We start from the raw sequence: 25153 nt of genomic DNA on the forward strand, positions 1-25153 counted from the left end.
GTGGAACACGTGTCCCACACGGATGTGCAGGTCGGAGGCAGGGAGCGTTACCCCTCCCGGGTGAGGCCACCAGCAGCGCGTGGTGCACAAGGGCGCCTTTTGCTGTCCCCTCCTTGTGTGCTGTGTTCGGGTGTCTTTCTGCCTACACAGCATATACTTGAGCAAAGCTGGTGGCTGCCTGGCCCCAGCTCCCTCATCTTCCAGTTCCTCGGGCCCCGAGAGGAGCTTAGTGTGGCTCGTACTTGCCATGGAGTTGCTGCCCTGACTCGTGGTGATATGGAGCAGCTGTAGAGCTGAATGCAGACCTGGGCCATTGCTGCTGGAAACGAGCCACTGCCCAGTGCTGTGGTGCCTCTTCAGCCTGGAAACCCCACTCCTGGGGCACAGTGGCACCACCCGAGGGAGGGAGGGAGGGACTGTCCTTCGGTCCCCAGGGTACCCCAGAGTCCTGTCATGTCGAGAGACAAGGTACATGCCTCACTCCCCCGGTGTGGTGTTGGCGTGAGATACCTCGGACTTGAACTTATCCAGCTTCCTCCTGCTCCCTGCTCAGCGGGCTCAGAGCAAGGGCTGCTTGTGCACAAATGCCTGGAGCTGCCCTCTGGTCGGGGCACACACTGCAGGGAGATGCAGCTCCCCGCAGGGGTACCCCATCCTAAAAGCCCAGAGCAATGGTTTGCCCTCGCTGAGGTGGAAAGGTGGAGGGTTGGAGTGGGTGGGAAGCTGTTCACCTCAGGAGGGGGGAAAGCTGCGCTCTGTGCAAGGCCCTGTGTTCTGCGCTGGAGGCAGCAGCTCTCACTGACAAGGCACAACTGAGGAAATAAGCTCTTGAAAGGTAGGTGGCAACAAGACCGAGGCAGCTTCGGGAGTGCAACAGCGGCATCTCGGCCGGCCCTGCCTCGGGTCAGTGCACCAGCACCTGGCCATGTCCGTACGGGAGCTGATCCCGTCGGGGCCGCGGGGCCTGGGTGGGAGCCGAGCCCCCGAGGAAGGGTTCGCGCCGTAGCCCCGGCTGCGCTTCACCCCTGCGAGCGCAGCGCCTGCTGAGCAGACAGAAATTCAATCCCTAGGCCGGCTTCAATTCTCCCACTTCTCCTTTCTTTGCGTTTCTCGCGCCCCGTGTCCCCGCAGCCATTTGTCCCCGGGCGGCAGCTGGTGCAGGGCCCGCGGGCGCTGCGCCGTAACACGAGCCCGCTCCCTGCGGCCGGGATGCTGCGTGCGGCACGTCGGGACGGGGACAACTTGCTGCTTCTCCCTCTGGCTCTTGGTTCGCTGGGAATCCAAAATGGAGCAGTCGTGCCCCTGTGGGTGTGGGAGGCCGGGCGAGGCGTGCGCGGGGGTGACTCATGTGCTGAGCACCGCAGCCGGGGCCAGCCCGGGGCGCTCCGGGGCTGACAGGCACGGCCACAAAGGGCTCCAGCTAAAGGCAGGGCCGAGATCTCCCTCCTGGCTGGCCCTGAAAGCAAACACCAGGCACCTGGAGGAGTGGGGAGGGGAAGAGGGCACTGATAAATGAAACGGTGGATTAAGGTATCAGGTGTTTCCTGCTGGGATTTAATGCCCCGAAGGACAGCGCATTCCGTGTATTAGAAGCGGGCAGGTCCCGCTCCGGGCCGGCCCGGCTGCTCCCTGGGAAGCCGCTCACAGCCGGCTCAGAGCTGCAGCTCCCTCAGAGCAGAGCCGAACATCTCTCGGCACACGCAGCCCAGGAACGGCCACCGCGGGCACCTCTCTGTGCTGGGGAGGACAAAAGCCTCACAGCAGGAACACGCCTCGCACAAGGCGAGGTTTCTCTTGTTCTGTCAGGTGGAGTGGGGTCAGACCGGGCTGTCCCTCCCCTGTCCCTTGCCACCTCCCGCGGGCGAACCACACCCCCTCCTGCAGCCCTCATGGGGTCGTTTTTCCCCGACTGCCCTCTTTCGTGAAGGGAAAGAACAAAGCCAGAATTTATTTTAATTGTTTATTGTATAATATAAAACTACAAAAGTAAGACTGCTCATTTCCATGTACATTTGTCCAATTGTTTTTTGATTACAGCCCATACCTACATATGAATACAGTAATCTGGTTTCAGATGTCTGTAATATTGCATAGAAAAGGCACAGCTCTAAGGTCTGTGGGAGGGGAAGGGGAAATACAGCCTTTTTTCTTTTTTTTTCTTTTTTTTTTCTCTTTTTTTTTTTTTTTTTTTTGACAATAACAAGCCCTGTTCAAACAACCATGCACTGAACATGTCACACTATTTACACCTTTTCCAGAATCTTGGCCTTTGCAGGCACTAGTATGGAATACGTTCAGAACTAGATAGGAGTTGAGGTTGGGATTTTATCTGCAATTTGTGTTTTTAAAGAGGTTCCAGAACTTGCATTAGGCTTATTTTCAGAAAAAGAAAAAAGTGCTTAAAAAAGAACTAATTTTTTTAAAATGTTCAGTCTCATTAATGAATAGAATATTGAAAGCAACTTGCACAGAAGCAGGATACCGAAACCTGACTAGGAGGGGTTGGGTGTGGGGGCAGAAAAAAAAAGAACAAAACCAAAGCAAAAGAAACCCTGTAACAAGAACAAAAAGTTCAAAACATGCCAGAATGAATTAAACCATTTGTCAGACAGGACCCATTGCGATTTACTCAATTTAATGATAATAAAGTGTAAACTTTGGATTCAGAATTATCAAACAACCCAGACTCTTGCCACACAGCATTGAGGAAAAACCGAATTACCTTGCACGAGGTCCGAGTTTCTCCCGCCAGTGATGGCTTCAGACAGTGCCTCGCTGTGTCGCTGTCCCAGCTGGCTGCAGGCGGTGCCCGATGGGTGCCCGGCCAGACGGCGCTGCCACGCCGCTCTCTTTTGAGGGACGTTCCCCTCCCTTCGCTCCCAGGGCTGTGGGGTCCCGCTGGACTCCGGAGGGACTGTGGAGCCCAGGACTGGCTGCTCGGACACAGAGCCGGGGGCTTGGGCTGCACGGGGCGGTCGGGAGCTTGTGCCCAGCCCTACCGCCACGCAGGGACGTGGTGTCAGCTCTGGCACAGCTCCTGGGGCCGGAGGGAACATCCTGCCCCCTTCTATGGGCATCCAGCCCCAGGGGTTTCTGCTGGGCCTCCCATGGGTGTTTAAAAACAAGGAAAAAATAATCTTTTCTAAACCTTTCCCAGGCCAGCTTGATGGAGATGATTGCATTTGCTCCTGCCTTCGGTGGCAGATTCCAGTAGCGTGCCAAGAAGCCAGTGGGGATAGGAGCCTGATTAGGACTAATTTTGAACATAAACCTGTCCCTCCTCCATACCTTTTTTTGCATATTTCAAACAACCAGACCCATATTAGAAAAAGAGTGTAGGGAAAAAATAATCCTGTGATCCATGCATATCCTGACTGGAACTCAATTCATTCTTTCTGAATCTGGCTCCCATACCCTTTTTCATACAGATTTACATTCCTACAAGAGGATACATTCCTACCATACATTCTGTACATGTTACAATCCAGATGTTGTTAGCTTCACAATAAAATAAATATATTTACAGAAGAAAAAAAAAAAGAATAAATAATTTATGAAAAAAAATCACTTCAAATCCAAAGCGCTCTTATTCTGCTCCCATCTTGTCACTTCATTGCACGTTAATGTTCAAATCTCGATCCCTGGTGTAGGTCTCAGAGAAATTCCATGCATGGCTGCTGTTGGGACCACAGCACAGGCCCAGCTAGAGACAGTCAGTGACTGTGCAGGGGGAAAGCCACAGCTCAGCCCTTCCGACACCAGCCTTCCCAACCTTCTGCCGAGTCCCATAAATCAAGTATGGTTTTGTCCTATGGGATTCCTGTAAGGATTCTGCCACAGGACATGCACTTCAGCACCAAGGAGCCACGGACACCACCCAAGTGGCAAAATGGATTTAGAGCTTGGCTCCTGCTCTCTGGATACAAAAGCTTCAACTGACCCCACTTAACAGCACCGGTCTCTGAAAAGGGCACTGATGGGAGCTTTTGCCTAGCAGGTGGTATTTGTGTAATTACATAAGTAATCCCAAAAACCAGGCAGCTCCAGTGTCCTGCAAATCAGTTTTTGACCATGGTAAGGGGCAAGTGCCTACCACGTTCCCGTGTGAGCCTGGTGCTGTTACAGGTTTGTGCAGGATGTGTTCCCAGGTGCTCGAGGTGCAGGGTCAGGCAGGGCTGTGGGTTCTCCTGCAAGGGCCGAGGATTGCTGTGGAACAAGGGCTGGGTGGGAGCTGGAGCTGCCCCCTCCTCCCCACCCTCCCTTTCCCTGGTCCCTAAAGCTACACTTGGTCAATAGTTTTCTGTTTGAAGCAATAATTTCCTTTCTCTTTAGTCTGTGTAATGACTGCAAATCCATCAGCATCCCAGTGCTTCACAGCTTGGGAAAAAGAGGAAAGCAAACCCACTCCCCTGGGCCAGTGCCCCCCTCCTCCTCCAGCCCTGTCTCTCCCTGGCAGATGAATTGGGAGCCAGAAGCGCCTTTCGCAGCTGTACATGATGCATTTCATTTCGATTAGGAGTTCCTTCATTGCAAAAATGTATTTGCTCTCATCCTGTGTCTGTGTGCATATCTATGTTACATCTATCTATATACTAATAAATATATATGGCCTGTTTTAAAGTGCCAATTTATAAAAAGCCGCCTCCTTAAAAGGCAGGCAAGACCCAATTTCATCCATGACAAGAAGGGAGCAGAACTGACTGAATATTGCCAAATGACATAAAACATAATTTAAAATTTCTTAAATAAATATAAAAGTTATTCCTAAAGAAGCCATAGGCATGTCAACAATATAGGTTGTAACCGGCACTCGACAACTAAAGTACCATTGGAAAACTAAAATGCCACAGCAACTTCAGCAATAGGCATGATACATTGCAAACATTTTTTTCTTTTTAAATTAAATGTACACCACAATGAACTTAGAAAAAAAAAAAGCTATTGGTGCAGTAAAAAGACTTCTCAGGTGTCACGGGGGAGGGGACCATGCATAGAAAGCTGTGTCTGTATACTCCTTGTAAAACGGGTCTATAAAGTGTAAAGCAGGTAACACAGTTGATACAAGAACCCAACTCTATACGAGATGCCAAGTGATGTCACACGACTGGCTCCAGTTTCGACAGCAATGGATATTAAAGCGAGTCCATCCAGTGCAGGTACGAGATGAGCTTCACTGCAGTAATACTGAAGTTGCCTTTTTCAGCACTTAGCACAGTGAGGTGGGAGAGGGAAGGAGAAATGCTCCAAGAAAGGGCGAGCGGACGCTCCCAGCCCCACTCTCTGCCCGCGCCTGTCAGTCAGGGAGGTGCCACGGGAGGCTCTCGGTGGGCTCTGGGCACAGTCGCTCCCCCTCACACCATTCCCAGGAGCTCCAGGTGAGGAGGTGCCGATCTCCGCCGGGTTAAGGCTCCACGTCAGGCGGGATGCGGGCCTGGGGACAGCACCCGGCCCTGGGGTGGGAGCTGCGGCCACGGCAGCGCTCAGGACCTCTGGGGGGGAAGTTCCACAACTGTTTCCTGCCAACTGCTTCACATACGTGTTGGAAAAGGACATGGCTCTAAGTTTCAGGAATCACAGTAGTGCGCAGTGGGTACAGCAGGGAGCAAACACTTGTGAAACTCCGACAGAAGCAGCTCCCAGCCCTTTCTTAAAGCACTTTTTTTTTTGTTTGCATTCAGGGAAACCGACTGCAGGCTTATTTGATCCAATTTTCTCTTTGCACCATACACATATAAAACATTACAACTCTGTATAAAAGTACAAGTGGTTCTTGTACATCTGAATTATGCAGGAACTATGTGAGCAAATCCTATCAAAATAGCTATTTTTTTGTGTGTATAAACAGCATTTGTTTTTAGAAAAAACAATATCATAAACTGCAGAATCTGTACAAAAATATAAAATAAATTTGGGCAGCAGTTTCTAAACAGCCATGTAAATGCAACACTTAAAGAGGAGCAGGTTAATGCCTCCAAAAGGCTGAATTGCTAAAGTCAACCTATACAGGGCTAAAATGGTATTGAGATTATCTAAATAATAAAATTTTTTACCTCTTGCAATAAAACTTATAGAAAAAATAGACAAGTATGCACATGCAATTTACAGCTTTCCCCAACATAATCCTTGTGCTTAGCTTTTACCTTTTTTTTTCCTTTTTTTTCTTTTTTTTTTTTTTTTGTAATAACATAACATTGTCTACAATACATATTCTTTCCTATACCAGGATATTCGGTCTTCCTTGAGGAACCACTTTAAAAAAAATACATTAGAAGTGGTCATACATGGATGAAGGCACTCCAACTCTGCTCGAAGCAAAAACTAGTGTGATCCTTTTCTTTTCAAAAAAGGCAAGCAAGGATGCATGCACAGTGCTGTGAATCGGGGCTGGGAGGGACTATGGAAATACTACCAAGTGTATATACTGGTACTTAAAATTTAAAAAAAAAAAAAACCAACCAAAAAAAAACCTAACAGAAAAAAAAGTTGCTATATTTTCTACTATTTTAAGACCCAACAAGCACCTCCATGATGTGATCCAGTTCTGTGAGATCCATTTTGAAAGGCTGATTTGGAGTTACTGGTTGACTGCTGTACGGAGCAAGAGTTTTTAGGAGCTCATCTGCTGAGACAGGAGCCATTTTTGAGGCAGCCCCCGTGGCAGACGTGCAGGGGTCAAAATCATACATGGATGTATCAATGTCAGCGAACAGAATGTCATCCAGGGTCAAGTCTGTGAGGAAACCTGTGGAAGCTGTTATCTCAAAGTTGCCAGGCAGGGGGTCCATGAGTTTGGATTCAGCCGTTCTGCTCTCCGGGAGGCCCTCGGGCTTGTGAATGTTGGACTCGCTGGGCTGGGCTTTAGAGTCGTCGGCTGCTGATTCGGCTGCTACTGCCTCTGCGGAGGTAGGTGCTGGACAAAGCTCCTCGATTTCGTCCAAGGCTGAGGAGAAGCTGTCCTTTACTGGTTGGAGAGCAGGAGGTGGTGGCTTCGTCGGACCATCGTGCTGGACAGCCGGGGAAGTGCAAAAAGTGTCGTCCTCGAGCAAAGAGGCTGGGGTGAGGCAGGACTCCAGGGGCATAGTGCTTACGAAGTCGGCGGGGAGCAGGGGCGGCGAGGCCAGGTGGCTGAACGCTGGCTGCGCCTCGCGGAAGTTGTCGCTGAGAGGGTCGGCAGGCTGCGAAGCGGCCACAAACATGGGCCTCAAGCTGCCTTCTTGTTTGAGTTCTTCCTGGATTCGCCTCAACATGTTGTTAATTAAAACTGTCTTTTGCAAGCTTGGCTCGGTTAATGGCCTGTGGTTATAAAGTTTCATAAGGGAAATGTTGAAGATAGTCTGACGCTGTAAGGTGTAAGACACCTTAGAGGGACCGTCAGTGGGAGACACCACTTTGCCTTCCAACCCATCTTCATGCTCGTCAAACTTCCGCTTTCCTCCTTTCCCCAACATATATCTGCAAGGGAAGAGAGGAGACTGATGAAGACAGTAAAGCAAGTGCACATCTGTCCCCATCAATAACTCGGTCTTGGCCCACAGCAGCCGGATGAGCAAGCAGCAGCCACCTTAATACCAGGGCTCTGGTCCATCCGTGTTTAGGCATGGCTGTGCTGGTAAATTCCAAGCAGGAATTCAAACAGCATCTATAATACTCGAGATCTTGCGTGCTTGGCAGCAGATTTCCTCTTCCTTACGTTAAGCAAACACCTGTCCATAGGTGCACAAGCCACAGGCACTGTACTGAACATTTCCTTACATTCCCTGACTGAGGCAGTGCTATGCCTGGGAATACAAATGTAAAGCACCAAGGTTCTCAGAATGAATTTCCTCTTCTATTCAAAAGTGTGTTCACGGGGGAAGGGAAGCAAGGCTCAAGCAATTGTGTGTTGAGAGAAACTTCCCCAGTGAGGTTGGGAGATCCAGCACTTTGGTACACCAGGATATACATATACAGGTTTATTTAGTGATTGCCTAAGGGCTGAACTACCAGAGCAGGAAATGCAATTATTACACTCAGAATTAGATAAATTACAGATGAAGAAGATCTGTCAAGTCTTTTAGTCTAATCCCCAAGACCACTCTCTGCACTACACTCTGCTGCTGGTCAGAGGGCAGATTTTGAAGGAAACAAAGGGGATTTTACCAAACTTGCCCTGCATTATAGATAATTTCTGAGCTAAGATTAAGTAGGGCAGTTCAATCCCCAGTGCCCAGTGAAACATCTCTTCCAGGATGTTTCAGAGCGCCTGGAAATGCTCCTCTACACAGCACAGTCCCAACTTCATTTTGTCACCATTATTTTTGTGACACAAAGATCCCCCCAAATGCAGAGGAATGAAGGAATCGCTGTGCTGTGACAGTAGCACGACCTAACATTATGCTCTCTCATTTTCCCAGGTAGAGTGGTGAGGTGCTGGAGCTCTAACCCACTCACTCTTTTAATAGCATCACAAGCAGCTCCCTGTTCATTCCTGCATCCCTCCCTCTGTTTAACAAATTCTTCTGGCATGAAGAATTCTTCCTTGTTTAAAGGAAAAAAAAAAAAAAAAGTGGAAGAGGCTTTCTAGCCACGGCTATCCAGAAAGAAGTTGCAACAGCTGTACAGATTTTTACCCCAGACCTGACCCTTCTCATATTATGCAGCTATCATGTGGGAGACAAAATCTGCCTTCCTTATTTAAGTACAATTCCCAATCTTCCCAGTGGGATTAGTGCCTGCAAAATGACTGCACTAGGCAGGTCTAACACAGTCTAATGGTCGCACACCAGTTCTGCAGACAGACAACGTAGTTAAACATCCCCAAAACACGACCGACAAACATTTAAGAGCAAAGAGCCCCTTGGAAAGCAGAAGAGGGGGCAAAAAAAGTCAGGGTTTCAGTGCTAGAAGAGCTTCAGAAAGCATTTGCTGCGTGGTAAATCCAAAACCAGATTGGATGAAGTGAGCCACTTCTGGTTAAAAGTAAGTCCCAAATCCAGATAATTTTCTAGCATATTATGCAATTAAAAAAAGAAAGGCGGGGGGAGGGAGCAGGCTAAGCAGAGCTGAGGAACAGGTAGGCTGCCATCCAAGCTCCTTGGCCAGCTACCAGCGATTCCCGCGCCTGGAATCTTGGGTGAACAAGACCTCTGAAATTTAGCACTGCTGCTGCAGTCTGGTTTTTCTCTGCTCCCTAGTGTCACTTCCATGGACTACTCCTGAGCTGTGCACATGGGTTTGGGGTGCGAGCAGGGGGGCTTTGCTGTTCCAATGTTCACGGTAGACACATTTCCTTTCACTTCAGACAGATAAGAGCAAGAAAGGGAGGATCGGGCTAGCAAGAACTAAAAACCCTGCCCAATTCCAGCATGTTTTTAAAGCAGCGAGGGGTTAGGAGGAGACTTAGCAGTCTTCCATCCCTTCCTGCTATCTCCTCCCCCTGAAAAAAGACAGACTCTGTCCTAAAGACATACCAGTGGCTCCTTCCACAATGCTCTATTTAAAGAAGACACTTTTAAATGGCTTGGGGACTAGAAGAGTTTGAAGTTTGTCAGCCTCTGCCAGGAATGTATAAAAACATTCACTGCACAAAGCAAACCTTTTCCCCCATGATAAAGAAAACAGCCCAGGCTCCATTCCCTGTGCTCAGTTATTCATTATTGCCAGGTGATGCTGCCAAGCATTTCGAACAAACCCAATCGAGCCCATTTCCACCCAAGATTGAGGTGCTGGTAGCGAGCACATTTTTCAAGCTGATCAGTAAGAACTATGGGATCATCACTAAGTAAATACTACAATAACCTCACTACGTCATTTTCCAGGAAGCTCAGAGATGATTCAAGGTTTCCTGTATATGTGACTGTCAAGCTTTCGCATCTCACTCCATCTTCATGTAGCTTGATTCAGAGCTTGCCCTTTTAAAAGATAAAATAGATCAGGCAACTCCCAGTCTCACCTACTAGCTTTTCAGCACAACTTTCAGTTTCCTTTTTCCTCACTCACACTCTCTGAAGAGGGTTTAACCCCTAAAGCACCAAAGCAGGATGTCAGCCTAAGCATGGGGGTTTTATTCCACCAGGGAGGAGGCTCAAACGAGCACCGCTAGACTCTCAGCTTTATAAAGTTTTATTTTATTCCCTTCTCCTCTGGCATGCAAATGGGAATCATAAAGAATGTTTTCCTCCAGTTTCCATAAATCACTTTACTCATGCAAGTGAAGCAAGGAGGTGATACCTTTTTAGACCAACTCATAGAGTTGGTAAAACCAGACATGCTTGGGGGCTTGCAAGTCTTTCTCTGGTTCTCCATAAAGGAATTTCATAGTTTCTGACCACCAAAGCTTAAGACAATGTTGCCTGCTTGTTCTTTACAGTTCAAGTCATCTATTCCCTCCTTCAATCAACCAGTTTCATGCCAGCTTTAAAGAGATCAGTGTTGTACGTCTTAAGATACTGAATAACATTTAAAAAAAGGACACTGTACAATACCAGCACTTGATCTGAATCAGTTCTGTTCATCTCAAAAACTTTCTTCCTAACCTTTCCAAGCAAAGCTCCTGCTGGGAAAGTGAAAATACCAAACTTAAAAGATCGGTTTGACCAAAGCAGTACAAAATGAGATAAACCTGCACCATTCCAGGTGTCAAAAGAGAGCTGTCCAACCAAGTCATAGAGCTGTGACAGGGGCAGCCAGACAACACCCACCCACCCAAATGCTGCACTGGACAGGCAGAGAGAAAGGGTCATGTTCATGGAGGGTCTTTCACGCATCTATTTTGGCTGAGCAGCAACCTCAGCCAGTTGTATCTCTGCTGCATTTTCACCTCTTTGCTAAACGTAATTTTGAGGCCGGGTGTCAGGAGTTGAGACTGGACGTCGTTTTGTTGCTGCTGTTGTTGTTGTAATAAAGGGTGTTGCAGGGTTTTGGTCTGCAAGTGAGTTTTCAATGTTTCTTAGGTATGTGAAACCAGAAAGCTGAAGAAAGACAATGGAAAAGCTGCATTTATCTGGGGATTGGGGTGGGGGGAGTTACTTGGAGATCTTCCCCAATATTATCTACCAGTTGGCTCCAGCTCTGGAAGAGCCAGAACCAAAAGCTAAACCACTGTTGCTGAGAAAGATTCAACTTGCTTTTTTGCCCATTTAGGGTGATTGCACGCGCCTCAGCGCCAGAGAAACCCTAGCATTGTTTGGGAGTTGTCTTTTCTTAATTGAAAAACAAAAGTAGTATATTTTTTTCCTCATTTGTGTGTCATTTAGCTTCCTTTTATTGGCTCTTCATGCTCTTCAGACAGAGCTGGAAAAAAAATGCAGTTGGGGCTCAGTAGAAGAGATAATCAGCCTGGAGCGGATGGTTCTCCAGAGTGAACCCTCATCGATTAAACACAGAAGAGCTTGTGCAATGCCTGTGTCTCTGAGCCCACTTAGTGACGAATCCTTTGCTCTCTGGAGGACAGAGGTATGTGCACATTGTGAGAGGAGCACTGTGTTTATTGATTGCGCTTTGGACACTTCGACACCGCTGGACTATTTCTGAAGTCTTTAATAATCGGCACTTTGGCAGAGAAAAGCACCAGATACGTAAAAACAGAGAGGAAAAGTGATTTTGCCCACCCAATAATAAAAATAATCTTTAATTTTAATTCCCAAAGACTTTTAACAGTTAAGTTTAAAATATCCTCAAGACCAAGGGCTCATCTTGGAAATCAATTCTACAATCCACTAGGCCCCTCCCGGCTCATCGAGACAGACAGGAAGGAAAAAAAAGAAGGAGGAACTGAACCCCAAGAGGAACAGCAGAAAAGGATTTTTAAGAAGTGACATTTCCACTCACAGATTTATACCACCCCCTCAGTCAGTCTAGAGGATGAACAGCTTATTAGGGTGAGGTTACTTTTAGAACAAACACCGTGTTGCTCAAAAAGGTAAAAGCATCAAATCCCCGAGTCCACAGGCAACCATTCCTCTCTACACAGCCGAACACTGAAACACAGGTGTGAACCACAGGAGATCATGTGAGAAGAGGAGTTTAAAGCAGGACCAGTTACCTTCTGAAATATTAGGTAATTAAAACCACAGGTAGGGTAAAAAAGGTGAGAGAAAGAAAAAGGCAACTTGGGAAAATTAAAATAAAACAGTACTTCACACGTGTGCATGAAAGAACCCAGCAAAACCCCACCACACAAAAGCTCCCCATAAGAGCCCCTCAAAGTGCAAAAAGAGCACTGAATTTGTACACTTCACTCCCCAAAGTTTTACAAACCTCAGATGTAAGTGAACCTCACCAGGGTTTCTCAGAGAACCTAACCAGTGAATTATGCAAGTGCTTTCTCTGTCACTTCTGGCACATGAAATATAATTTTCCTCTCCTCCATCCTTCACTCCTCATCCTTGAGAGTTCCATTGGTTGTGTCCTGGCCCAACGGTAGTCAATGGATGTTTTGTTACTGACTTCAGCAGAATCAGGATTTGGCACAGATAGCTGCAGGACCAAAATAAAAAGGCCTTTTATGCCAACTGGGTTCAACTGGCAAGACAAGGGCCAGATCCTCTGAGGTAGCAGAGGCAGGTTGAGCTGCTGTGAGCTATTGCAGTGCTGCTGCAGTGCTGAGGGACCACCAGAACTTGTAACCAGTCTCCACAACTTCAAAGTATCTGTCTCCTAGACCTAGGGAGGCAAACCAGTAAACCTCTCTCTCCCTGTACCTGTTTCCCCATCCCCAAGGCCACAGCAGAGAGAGAGAGAGTGGACACATCTGCAGAAGACCCCTTGGGGCACGACCATGGCTCACTCACCACAGAACGATGCTCCTTGGCCTGCAGGATCCTGGCAAAGCAGAGCAAACCTGCCCCAGCAGGTGGGAGCACAGACATCTGAAAGCACTGGCACCCTCCTCCCATTCAAAGTTACAAAGGAAAAGCAGGGGGGAAAGCCAGTATAAACCTGGCAGCTTCTCCCAGCCTCGCTCAAAACAAGGGGGAAAGCCGACCAGCCCAGGTGTCGAGGTTTAACTCCAGGACTGGAGCAAATAAGCAGCATGGACTTTCAGAGGTGGCAGCCACAGCTCGCTGGAAATCACCCCTCCTTGGGGATTTAATCTACTGACACCAGAGTGTTTAAAGCCTGGCATGGCAGCATCCCCGGGAGCAGGGACAGCCTGTTCCATGCAGAGCTGCACGGCCACGCTCCCTGTGCTGCAGCTGCCTGCAGGGTGTGCACCGAGCAGTCGGGAGGGGTGGGGGGAGTGTTCTTTTTTTTTTTTTTCCACAAGGCTGCTTTCTCGGGATCTGATGCACTTTTTACTTGTTGGAATGTACTGCATCCATGTTGCCTGGCTGAAGAGGACTCCTGACAATGCTGCCTGGTAAGAATTGTGTCTCATGTCATATGTGAGTTAGGAAACAAATCCCACAAACCCCGAAGAGAGGTAAGAGGGAATGGAGCTGTGCAGGGGTTTCTGTCCTCTTCAGAACCAGTGCTCAGACAATCTGCATTTACAAGGTTTGTTTTCCCTGACACATTTTACATTAATTCTGGCTGCTCTTTTTTATTTTTTTTTTTTTAACTGAGTGAGGTTTAATAAGCACTTACAAAATTCTCCTTTGGAGCATATAAAAAAATTGGCCTCCTGGGTAGCTCTGTGCTTCCAGAGAGTATGGGGATTATTTTTATGTTTGCAAGTCTTCACTGCAAGGCTGCCAGTGCCAGCAGTAACTGTAAGTGGCAGGTACTTCTCACACATATTTTACAGGGACCTAACTCTTCCCATCTCCTGTGGTGGATGGGTAAACCTCAGCTCTTCCAGAAGAAACAGAGAAGCAAGTAAAGCTCCTCAGCACCCCATGCCTGCATTTAGCAAGAAAGACAGCTTCTCTCTCTCTAAAGAAACACAGCCTTAGCCCCCTGCTTTAGGCACTTCACACAGAGTGAAGACTGAGTGAAGAGCAGCTAGCAGGCTGAGTGACAGGGGTCTTTTCTGCTCTCCAGTTAAAATCAAAATAAGAAGGAAAACCATAGTGGGTGACTCTCAGAGGCTAATCTAAGTAGAACTCAGTTAGGGACTGTGCAAGGAAACCTCTGGCAAACAGGAGACAACAGAGGAAGCTCAGACTCTCATTTGAGAAGCATCTTGAGTCGTGCAGCTCCCACGGGGTTTGCCTTTGAGACTCAGAGCCTGGAGTCCCCAGGTCCCCGAAGGAGTGTCCATGTTAATCAGAAAGTAAGGTGAAGCCTTCCCTAGCAAATAAGCAATGCAATTATAAAGCCAGTCAATAGTGTAACGCCAGCCAACGTGTTCCAGTGATATTTTGAAACTGTAATCTGATCCTACTGTTTCCATCCTCGTGCCTTGCCTGCTCTCCCTTGTTGCATACTGTACTATTTGAGGCCCAGAGGGCAAAGCAAGCTCTTGCTGTTTGTTCATGATCAGAAACTGCATTTGGAGCGAGAGCTCTGCGTGCACCGCCCACACCACTTTCTTGAGAGTTTCTTAAACTTGCAGCCCGCCGAAGCCCTGCTAGAAGGATCTCTGCAAAACAACCAAAAACACAAACTCCACTTCTGCCTCCCGTTTCCAGCTCCTTTTCACCACGCTAAAAAAAGGCAAAGCCGCAGTCTAAGGCAATCTCTGACTCTGCAGTGTGTTAAGCCTTGCAGGAAACATATGCTTCTATTAAATTGGAAACAGTTTCTAATGCTGTCAGTTTGCTAAATGTAACATGTTCCCCTGGAAGAAGTGGAGCAGTTTTAATGTTTTTGACTAACTGCACACATCCAGAGTACGTCTGATAAAGCTGGAATGGGCTCCAATAAATACAGCTTAGAATAAATTACTGCCTCATTAAGTAATTGTTTGGAAAAAGGACAGCAGGTTTTCTAGATTATAGCCATGTTATTAAGGGTGTTTATAATATTAGGAATTCTATCAGGGTAGCAGAAGTTAATGCAAGTTTAAATCAGAGGAGCACTTGTTAGATTGTTCAAGCATTAAAGACTGCCCTGGCAGAACCAGAAGGTGGACAAGACCGCACAGGTTCTGAGCATGGAAAGCCAGCAAGGCACGCTGCAAACCACTGTGAGGCTGAAGGCAAGAGCAAAAGCCCTGAAAAACTCTGACAACTCCTTCTCAGTACGAAGCAAGAGGGAGGATATACCTGGGTAATACACCAGGGTTAAGAAACATTTATTCAATATTCACATACAGGAAGGCAGTTGTCTTTACTGGAAAAAAAACAGAACAGGTTCGGATTGCCCAGCAGAACTAATTTCTGTCTCAAAGATATCAAAGCCAAAATGTCAATTCTCACATGTTCTGCTTCAGACAGGACTTCCCATGTGCTTCCTTATAAAACAGTGCCCAGAAGATGCAAACAAGCCCCCAACCTGCCCTTTTTCGGTCTCGTCCTTGGAAGCTTTAGAAGTCACACTGTCTACAATTGCCAACCCTGCCACAGCCCTTCACAGGCCTGGTGCAGACATTGCCCTGCTGACTACCAACCACCTGCTTTGAGCCAGATCAGGGTGGAGGAGTCCCCCCTTCCACTACCAGGAAATGCTCTGTTAGGGTTACCTGCTGAGGGGAGAGAGATTTTCCAGAAGATGGCAAAGCTGCCCTCATCTCAGGTCAGCTCTGTGCCAAATCTCCTTTACATCCTTCCCCAGAATGGCTACACACACTGTCTACTCACAACAGTGCCCGAGCCACCACCAGGAGCCTCCTCCCCGGTGTTCAGCTTAGCTGGGCTCTGTGCTTCAAAGAGCCACCAAAAAGAGCCAGGCTGAGGCTATTTTGAAATTTGGGTCTCCATGTGGCAGTGTTAAGGAAGCAGCCAGGCCTGCCAAGTGTGAATCGAGTTCTATCGTGCTGTGAACACAGGGGCTCAGCACTCTGCTGAAGGACTAGGAGGCTGCTTTACACACCTGGGCATCAGCAGCAGGAAATGAGAGCTGCAGTAAAGCAAACCAGGCACAGCACTAGGCCAGATCCTCTGACTTTACTACGTGATTATTCAGCAGACTCTGCTTGTTGTCACCCAAAAAATATGCGAGGACTTCTACACACAAGCCTCCCTGGGATCAGCCAAGAAGCTCTTCCTGCTCCACACCACTGTTTCTTCCCACAAGTGCAGCACTCCAGGCTTCTTTGCATGGAAGCAGGAGATGCCGGTCCCCCAGGCAGGACCACGATACCATGAATTCCCATGTCAGTGGGCAGGGAGCCACGCTGGAGCCAGTGCACAGAGCTCCATGCTGGGAGAACCAGAGCCATCTCTTCAAGAGGTGGAGCAGCAGCAATTAAGATGGCTGTGTTCTGCTCCAGGGCCCAATTCAGCCAAGACTGCGCCTTCCATTCCTTCCCACTGCAGAGCCAGCAGGCACCAGCACAGCGCAAGTGCTGTCTAAAAAGAGACACCTCACTTGTAAATGAAATTCAAAACAATCTGAAAGAGCTAGAACAGCTACCAGAAAGTGACACAGGCTGGGAAATACACACTCCCTTTTCACTGCTAAAATTACATGCCTGTAATGACAAGATGCTACCGGTCAGGCTCTGAGGGAGAATGATGAAATAGCCAGCCCGGCTGTGCATCCCTCCTCCCCTGCACTGGCGCATGGAACAATGGATTACGGCAACGTTGTGTGGTATTGTACAAGACATCTCTATTGGCACGCACGTGTCACGGGCTGCCTGGTATTTTTGTGCACGTAGGGACTGAGCACTGCAGAGCCATCTCCACTGGACCTGGGTAATTCCTGCAAAGGTTAATGAGAACTGTGCATGCACCCACAAGAGACGAGACCCCTTCGTGTATAATAAGGGAGAGAGTTTTTCTCACCTATGTATAACTACTCTGTTTGAATCCTATCATAGCATCTTTTCCCCAAAGATACCTTGTTTTTCCCTCTTGTCACGGACCCTTAATAAACACATGGGGGGGGGGGGGGGGAAAACCCCACTACTGAAAGAACTGAATGGTTTACCAAAAAGTAGGTTATTGCTCTGAAAACAGTGTTGAATAAATTATCACAGTCAAACTGAAAAGCAGTGAATGGCAGGAGGGAAGAAGAGGAGAAAGGGAAAAAAACAAACCTCTGAAGAAATATCTACTGCAAATGCACCATACAAATCCCAGCAATGACAAGTCATTTTAGTTTCTGGCCTGCAGATTTTATTTGCTAACCAGTTTCACACTGCTGAGAGTTAGGAGAAAAGAAAGGTGTTTCCCTGGCAATTCTAAAGTAGCTTAAACAGCACATGAGTTGTTTTCAACATTTTTGCTTAAATGAAACAAACATAACCCTGCGAACAAATATATTCTATGAAAAAGAACCCACTGACCCTACAAGTTTCTCTTAAAGAGGTGAAAAAGTTGTTGGACATTTCTCCACCAACAGTGAAAACAAAACAAATAAAATAAAGGTAGCTAAAATTTGACATGAAAGTTTGCTAAGATGGTATTAAATGATGTTAGACAAGAAGATAACTGCTGGCCTTCCAGTGTACTAAAGCTCTTGCATTTGTTGAAATACAGCATATGGTTTCCATGTCCTACAAAGGACCCTTCTGAAAACTGATTAAAGGGAACTTTGGCCAGCCTTGAACTATTCTCAACCTGTAATAGCTATGAGTTAGAGACAAAAGAGATTCCATTTTTTGTGGCACCTGCTTGATTTCACAATAAAAAGTACTACACCAAAGCGATGTTCTTTAAAACAGCCACCATGGGACCCATGTCACCTCTATGTGGAGTAATTTAAACATTTTCAAGTAAGTCATTTAAACTTGGATGGAGACACCCTTTTAACAGCATATTTTGACAACATGTGTATTAAATCTGTATTTGGAAGCATGTTTAGGACAGGTTAATCAACACAGAACAAAGAAACTTAACCACAAACTATGTCTTTGGAAATTGGGAGTGGAACATACAGAAGGAGAACAGCTCAGGAAACGGAATGTCCTAAACTTCATTTCATATTCAGGCACAACCCATTCACCTCACCCAAGATAGTACTATACTGATTTTCCCCACAGCTAAAAGAAAAGTCCTCGTCCAAGCATACATACATCACGTGTGTTCCCCTGCCAGCAAGGGGAAGCAGAGCAGTGACAGGAAGCTTGACACTGTGTGTCACACACAGAGAAAATATTCTCTCTCTTCTATTCATTCACAAGCTATTTGTGGAACACTTTAGTTAGGGAAGGAAAGTGGAAGGGTTGTTTAGAAGAGCCAATTTCACCAAGCAGATGGAGCAGGAGGGGGTAAGGGGGAGCCAGATCCCAGCAGGTTAACCCAAGAAGGTTATTGGACCCCTGGCACAGCCAGCATGGAAGTACCCCGGTCAAAATCCCTGCGACCGCAGTGCAGGCTCCTAAAGCCCAAGGCACTGCCCCGACACAGGGCCAGGGGCAGGCACGAGACCTGACCCGCAGCAAATCAGGCCATGCCAAAAGTGCTGAAATAGAGTGGCTTGTCTCACACAAGGCCCACAGAGCAGTGACAAAGCAAAATGTTACCACCATTCAAAAAAACCACTGTGATTTGCACACAAATGCTAGTGTCCCAGCTTGATGAAATGTATATTTGAAAAATATGCAAATGATATGCATGCACATGGATGTGTACCTACTAAAGGCTTTTTTCCAAGGGGGAAAGAGCGCCTGTAAAAACACACGAAAAGTAAAGTTTGTGAAGGCACCGGAAGATGATGATGATGTATTTCTGAATTAGGATTTAAAACTTCATTTTGCAGCTACCTGAAGTTAAGACAAAGCTGCCTTTAGGCATCTCAAACTAGTCAGACCTGCTATAGCAGTTGCACAGTCTGCTTCAAATATGCCCTCCACGCTCCTTTCAACCTCCACCCCAACATATATCCGCATAGTTTACCTCCAATCATGGGTGGTTCTTGCTATAGCGCAGTTCACTCAACCTTATTGCCTGCCTGGCATGACAGGAAGGGTTTTTTAAGACTAATGTTACAGGCTACTATAAGAAACTGTACGAAAACAGACAATAATTGTCACGTTTCCATTAAAGGTGAGTGTGGCTCAAACAGTACAAGGGTTTCTGGCATTGGTTGGAAAACGGGGGATCAAGAAAACAGTTTTAATTGTTACATCTGAGAAAGTATTAGGGCAAGTTTAGATCTTTCCACCAATTCCGGGTTCCTTGAAAAAGGGAACTTCTTTTTTCTGCTACTTCCATATACTGCCCAGTTTTCAAAATAACATAAAAAGAACACAACCCACATTTGAACTCTTCTCTCTGTATTCTACTACATTAAGAATATAATTTTTATTCTGACTTCACTGGAAACGAGCTGTCAGATGAAATCCAATACACCTTACTGGTGTGAAAGCAAAGTAAACAGGCTCTGGCTCCTAATAACTACACAGACTGAGACTCATGTCATTCAATGCTGCTTAAAACTCAATTCCAGAGTGATATTAAGGAGAAATTTGTCTTTACAACCACTGGTACTCAAAATACTGATCATGTTATACAGGTTGGGAACTTCAGATATTCTATGGCAACACTTCTGACTTCGTGTACCAAGCTGAGGAGGGTACCAAACCTGGCCCCTCATTTGAAGAACAGTGGTCTGACCTCGCCTAACACAGGACTCTGAGCATGGTTTTAATTTCGCTGCAGTACCCTCAATCCAGTGTCACTCTGATGTGGTGGTGACTGCTGTCTCACCTGAGCTAGATGAGCCTCCACCCTCAAAGAAGGGACACAGGAAAACCAAAAACTTGCTCTCTGGTGACCTGACAGTTTCTTTGGCCCTTTCAAGCCTTCCTGCTCAGAGTCCCAGCTTAAAGCTTTTTCTGAAGACCTATGAGGCTGTACCCAATGCCCCTGGAGGCTGCCCCAACTCTCCCTTGGAAATGCCCCTCGAATCAGGTCTTCCCCACTCTGAAAATCCCCTTTGCGCCGGAGGAATGTCCCAGCCAGCACATCTTCACAGCTCCTCCTGGCCACTTGGCAATGACACCCAGCATCTGACATGTTCACCGGGAGCCATCGGTGAGGCAAACGTGGTGGCAGTGCAGTTTCTGTTCTGCACAGTGACACACAGTTTAATACCCACACAGCCATGAGACAGAGGGCAGGGAGCCTGCTGTGACACACACAAGCCTGTTTCTCCCTCTAAACCTCTGCTGTCTCCCAGCCACACATTTGCTTTGGACCTCAGTTTGGGCTTGACTTCAGCACACCCAAGAGGAACATGAGCACAGCATTTACGGGGCTTGCCCTCCCCACTCGTGTTGAACAGCCAAGCATTGTTATCTTATTTTTGTTATAGTGTTTGCACTGGTAATGCTGAACAAACCTGAAGCCTCCACTACAGCAAACACAAAAATTGACTCTGTTTATAAAAGAATTAAAGAACTAACGCATGTCGAGAGTCTCTCTCCATTTATAGAAAACAGGCACCTATTCATGATAACAGTTTCTCTGACTGATGAAAGTTTAGAAATCAGAAGAAGTGGCAGAAAACATGCAATTATATACCCCTGAAGAAAATGAGTACTGTGCTCGGATTGGCAAATTTCATCTTCCACAAACCATTAATTAGCAAAAGATTCATCAAGACTAAAGATCTGTGCTTAGTGCCAACCTGCTTACATTGAAGCTGGACCTTGCTCTCTCCTTTGAAACACTCCTGATCTTTGGACTTGGTAACTGAAAGCTGCTGTTTCTGGCACTGATTCGTGTGCATGTTAAGGAACCACTGCAACTGGAGCTGTCTCCTTGTGAGCCAGTTACACTATAAAGCTGAGTTAAAAGAAAAGCGTCTCTCTTGCTACCCAGCCCTTATAAGAAGTAGATCACCAGAAGACTACTTGCACTTTCAAAGTACTGCATTCTCCTTGTTTGACAGATTACACTTTAAGATGTTACATAAAAGCAAAAATAGTCACAAGTACTTTGGATCACCTGTCTAGTGTTAGCACTGCCAGAGATGAACTGTGCCAGGAGTGCTTTACATCAGTGTGAAAAAAGTCAGAGTTCCTAAAAAAAAAATGTTTTCTCAATGAAATATTTATTGAAAAAATAAAAGCAGCTTGTGTGAATGATGGCAAAATCCTTCAAACTAGATATTGCATAAAATCTGCTGTACTTCATGGAAGCTAAAAAAATAAATTTTGAATATGAAATTTGAGTGTTTCCTTGCTATTAGGACATTATCTCAAAGTCCTTGATGCCTCTCAGGCAGACAGTTTGAGCACTTGCTATATTTACGTTATTATTTCCACTATGAAATTCTTTATTTCATCTTTCCCATTAAAAAGTGCAGGTGGATAAAGGAACGCAATTACAACTCTTAATAAATCAGCACCTACAGAAGTATTTAATGCTCTTTAAGACTGCTTCATCTACAGACAAAACCTGAAGGACCTATGGCTATCAAGTGTCTTTTTGTTTGTTTTCAATCAGCTTCAGAGAAAAAGAAATCAGCTTGACACAAAAATCAAAGCAGTGTTTTAATATGCACAAAGTCTAGCTTCATTTGTTAGCAGTGCAATCCAGTTCCTGCAGAAAAGGAGTGGGTGGTTGCTGCTACCAGCTTAAATGGAAGCAGGATCAGTCACGAGAGGAGGAATATCTAGAGCTGCTACATTGGATGCTGCACTACTTGCCTGAACAATGGAAGTGTTCCGAAGGACACTCGGATACCTGTCCAGCAGCACAAACTGCTAATCCTCCTCCTATCTCTACCACCACCACTGGCTCATTATGTTAAATCAGAGTCCAAAGATACCATCCTATTATGTAAAAATGCATGCATTTTAACTTCAGCCAGAAAGGGCTACTTTCAATTTACCCTGCTAAATCAGTTGGCTAATTTCTAGAGCAATCATTTTAAAGAAAACATTTTTATAGTTTGTTTTACAATGTGAAAGCTTCCTGTGCCCTTAGATGCAAACTGAGGTGCCTCTGTCAATTTTGTACCCTGTGAGAAGTCCGTAACTTCATTTGTGCAGGTGCATGCCTAAAATTATGAGAATAAAAAAGGTAGAAAGCATTGTTTGAACTCACACACATAGCAAGTGTTTACTCATTTGAGAGACACAAGCATAAAACTGGTGTTTGGGGCAGCCAAGCCCTCTCCCACCGTTGTTTGAGCAATAGTACATTCTACAGAGGCCAAATCCAGCACCCACTGACAGCAGCCAGAGTCACCCTGATGACTGCACTAGGCACCAGATGCAAAAGCCTGGACTTTCCTGCTCCCGAGAGCCTTGGATCTGTCAGAGCACACGCGGCCACACGCAACAGCTCTGGCGTGCTGCACTGAAGTTCGGGTAAAGAAGCTGACAGCCTCCCCCCGGATGGAGATAAAATGGGCAGATTCGCTTTATTTTACACCAGCAGCTGACCCACAGCTGTAAATCAGCCACCAAGGGGCCCACTGGACAGCACACAAACCCCTCCATAGATTTCCAACAAAAGTGGCCCTGGGTTTTCCAGCTGTGCTTCACAAAATGCAAGAAATGACAGCAGGTTAATGTACTCCTATTTTCATGCTTAAGAAGAACTTATTTTTCCAGATCCTGATGTGAGTAAAGCAGCCAACGCTCTAAATCAAAGTGGCACCGCAAAAGGATTTTTTTTCAAGCGTTCATCCACCCCGAAGAAAATCCTAACAAATATATTTTTTGCCATCGCTTCCAAAAGATGAACCACCTTACCCACAAAAGCCCCCCAGACGCCTGTTTCTCCGTGCCGGCGGCGCTCCCCAGGAAGACCCATGCGCGCTACTGCTCAGGGAGAAGACAGGCTAATCCCCTGCCCTAACACCAACCCCTGAAAAGGGCCAGGCAGCGGGGCCAGCCGGCTCCTGCCCAGCCATATGTTAGCTTTGCTACAGCGGAGTGAAAGTCTCCCCCAGGCCCTTTTAGCTCTCCCGGCACTACGGCACGCACTTTTCGGGGTTCCCCGAAGCCCCCGCTCTTGCCGGGAGAACGGAGCAAGGCTGCAGCCCCCGGCTCCAGGGGCTCCCCGGCGCACACGCGAACTTACCGGGGTGGCGCGGCTTTCTTGGCGTCGGAGGGAGCCCGGCTCCGGAGAGCACAACCGGCCGCACTACCGGGGCCGGCACAGCCACCTCGATAAAAAAGTATATTCCAGCTACCCGCACCTGCTTCGGCTCGGGATCCCCCCCGCATCGGCGGGGGAGGGGGCGTATTTTAAGGTCAACTCCGCCGCTCTCCCCGCTCTGCTCATCTCAGCACGAACCCCCCCCGGAGGAGAGGGGGAGGATCCCCGCCCCGGGCTTCTCTGCCCGGGCACCAATTTAAAGGTAGAAATAAAACAAGCCCCGATGACTCGCAAAGCCAGACGGGGTGGGGGGATGTCCCCGGTCCCCACCTCTCCCCCCCCCCCCCGATACCCCGCAGCCCCCAGCCCCACTCACCACATGCAGCTCCACCTGAGAACTAAAGCATGGAGAGGGGGAGGTCGGAAACTCTCGCCCTAGAGCAGCTCCATATGTCGCTCCTCGCCGCGCCGCTCCGGGGAGGGGCCGGGTGGGATGCGGAGGAGGAGGAAAGGAGGAGGAGGAAAAGAGGAGGAGGAGGAGGCAGGAGCAGGCGGCGTGAGGATTTAAGCCTCCGCTCTGCCCCGGCGGCTGCGATCACGCAGCATTATACAATGGAGGAGGAGGAGAGGAAGGAGGAGAAGGAGGAGGCACCACCAGCCCCGGCTCCCAGCACTTGCCGCCAGCACTGACGACAGGGGCGGCTCCGGCGAGCTCCTCACCCTCCGGCCCGCGTCAAAGCTCCGCCTCGACCCCGGCCTCCCTCCCCCGCCCCCCCAACCCCCGCTGCTGCTGCTGCTCCTCCTCCTCCCCCGCTCCGGCTCCCCGCGCTGCCCACGCGTGCCCCGGCCCCGGGCGGGCGGCGCGGCCCCCGCAGCCGCCGCGGCTTCCCCGGGGAGCGCCGGGCCGGCACAAAGGCGGGTGCCAGCGCGCCCCGACCGCAAATATGACAAGTATCCCTGCTATCCGGTGGCGGGGACCCGGCCGGGGCACGGGGCTCGGTCAGCCCTGCTCCCCGCGTGGGGCTGGCCCCGGGTTGTCCCGGTACAACCCAAAATTCTGCCCCCGCACCTCCGGTCAGTCCCGGCCCGGCCAAGCAGAGCGGGGGCGAGAAGGGGATGTGGAGAAAGCCCGGAGCGCCCGCCCCCCGCCCCGGGACCTCACCTGGGAGCCGAGGGAGGCGGCGGCCCCCGTCCGTGGAATCCTCGCTGCTAGTTTGGGCTGTGCAGATACCACCGAAGCACACAAATGAGGCCAAACGGAGATGTTCGAGCGCGCGAAGACTTGGGGGAAGGAGGGAAGCGCTCTGCACCAGGCGCTATCTGGAAAGAAGACGATTATTTTAAGTCACCTCAATGATTGTGTTCCAAAAGAGGCTGTAATCCCAGCCGGCGCTGTTAAAGGCGATCCAAACACCTTACAGTTTTGGCTGTAGCCCCAGCAGGCATCTCGGATCATTCCGGCCTTTCATGTTCCACTAAACCGGTTGTACTTCGGGACAATAAAGCTTTAAGACCTAATATAAAGGCGATTATTAGTCATTAATACCACGACTCGTTTAGGTATTATGCTCAAAACGGTCTGTAATGATTTGTGATCAATCAAGATGATGGTCTTGCTAGAAACTAAGTTCCATTTTCAGTCAGGAAACTGAAAAGGAAAAGAAGAATACTTTTAGAAGAAAGGTTTCCTTACCCTGGAAACTGTATCTGACAAAAATCCACAAAAGAAAAACACCACCAAACAATTAAAATAGTGAATCTACCAAAATAAAAGGAGATTAAGTGCTGATTTTATGGATTCCTAACATTATAATTGAAAAGGCCCCAACCAGTTGATGTTTAAATACCAGGCCTAGCACTTGAGCACTCTGCTGAACTCACTAAAAAGGGAGGAAAGGGCATCAGATTTAAAAACTGACGTTTTATTTTGCCGGTTTGGAGGCCTCAGCACACCTTTCCTTTTCCACCCGTGCTATCAGCCATTCCTTTGAGGAGATCCAAGCTCTCTCATCCCGTATCTGTGGCACAGAGTTAGCCCTAAACCAATCTGCAAAGCAATTCACAAACCGTTTACTAGATTTTGACGAGTGATTCGCAAATTGCCCAGGAGCTGGTAAACATTAAAA

At 47.8% G+C, this 25153-nt stretch overlaps 1 protein-coding gene across 3 annotated transcripts; it reads right to left on the reverse strand.

Moving 5' to 3' along the window:
- Nucleotides 1-1946: 1946 nt before the first annotated feature.
- SERTAD2 (SERTA domain containing 2) lies at nucleotides 1947-24278 on the reverse strand. 3 transcript variants are annotated; one of them, XM_032103554.1, is made up of 2 exons: nucleotides 24190-24278; nucleotides 1947-7452 (listed from the first exon to the last, which is right to left on the reverse strand). In XM_032103554.1, exon 2 carries the CDS (start codon nucleotides 7446-7448, stop codon nucleotides 6504-6506), a length of 945 nt encoding a protein of 314 aa, XP_031959445.1. In that variant the 5' UTR covers nucleotides 7449-7452; nucleotides 24190-24278; the 3' UTR covers nucleotides 1947-6503. The 3 variants fall into 3 exon arrangements, with proteins under 3 accessions (XP_031959445.1, XP_031959444.1, XP_031959443.1); XM_032103553.1 differs by lacking the exon at nucleotides 24190-24278 and adding an exon at nucleotides 23404-23733; XM_032103552.1 differs by lacking the exon at nucleotides 24190-24278 and adding an exon at nucleotides 23010-23146.
- Nucleotides 24279-25153: the final 875 nt, after the last annotated feature.

The sequence above is a fragment of the Corvus moneduloides genome, chromosome 3 (assembly GCF_009650955.1).
Source record: "Corvus moneduloides isolate bCorMon1 chromosome 3, bCorMon1.pri, whole genome shotgun sequence".
Lineage (NCBI taxonomy): Eukaryota > Metazoa > Chordata > Aves > Passeriformes > Corvidae > Corvus > Corvus moneduloides.

Excerpts from the sequence above, each read along its gene's own strand:
- SERTAD2 (XM_032103554.1), bottom strand. The coding sequence starts at position 7,448 with ATGTTGGGGAAAGGAGGAAAGCGGAAGTTTGACGAGCATGAAGATGGG.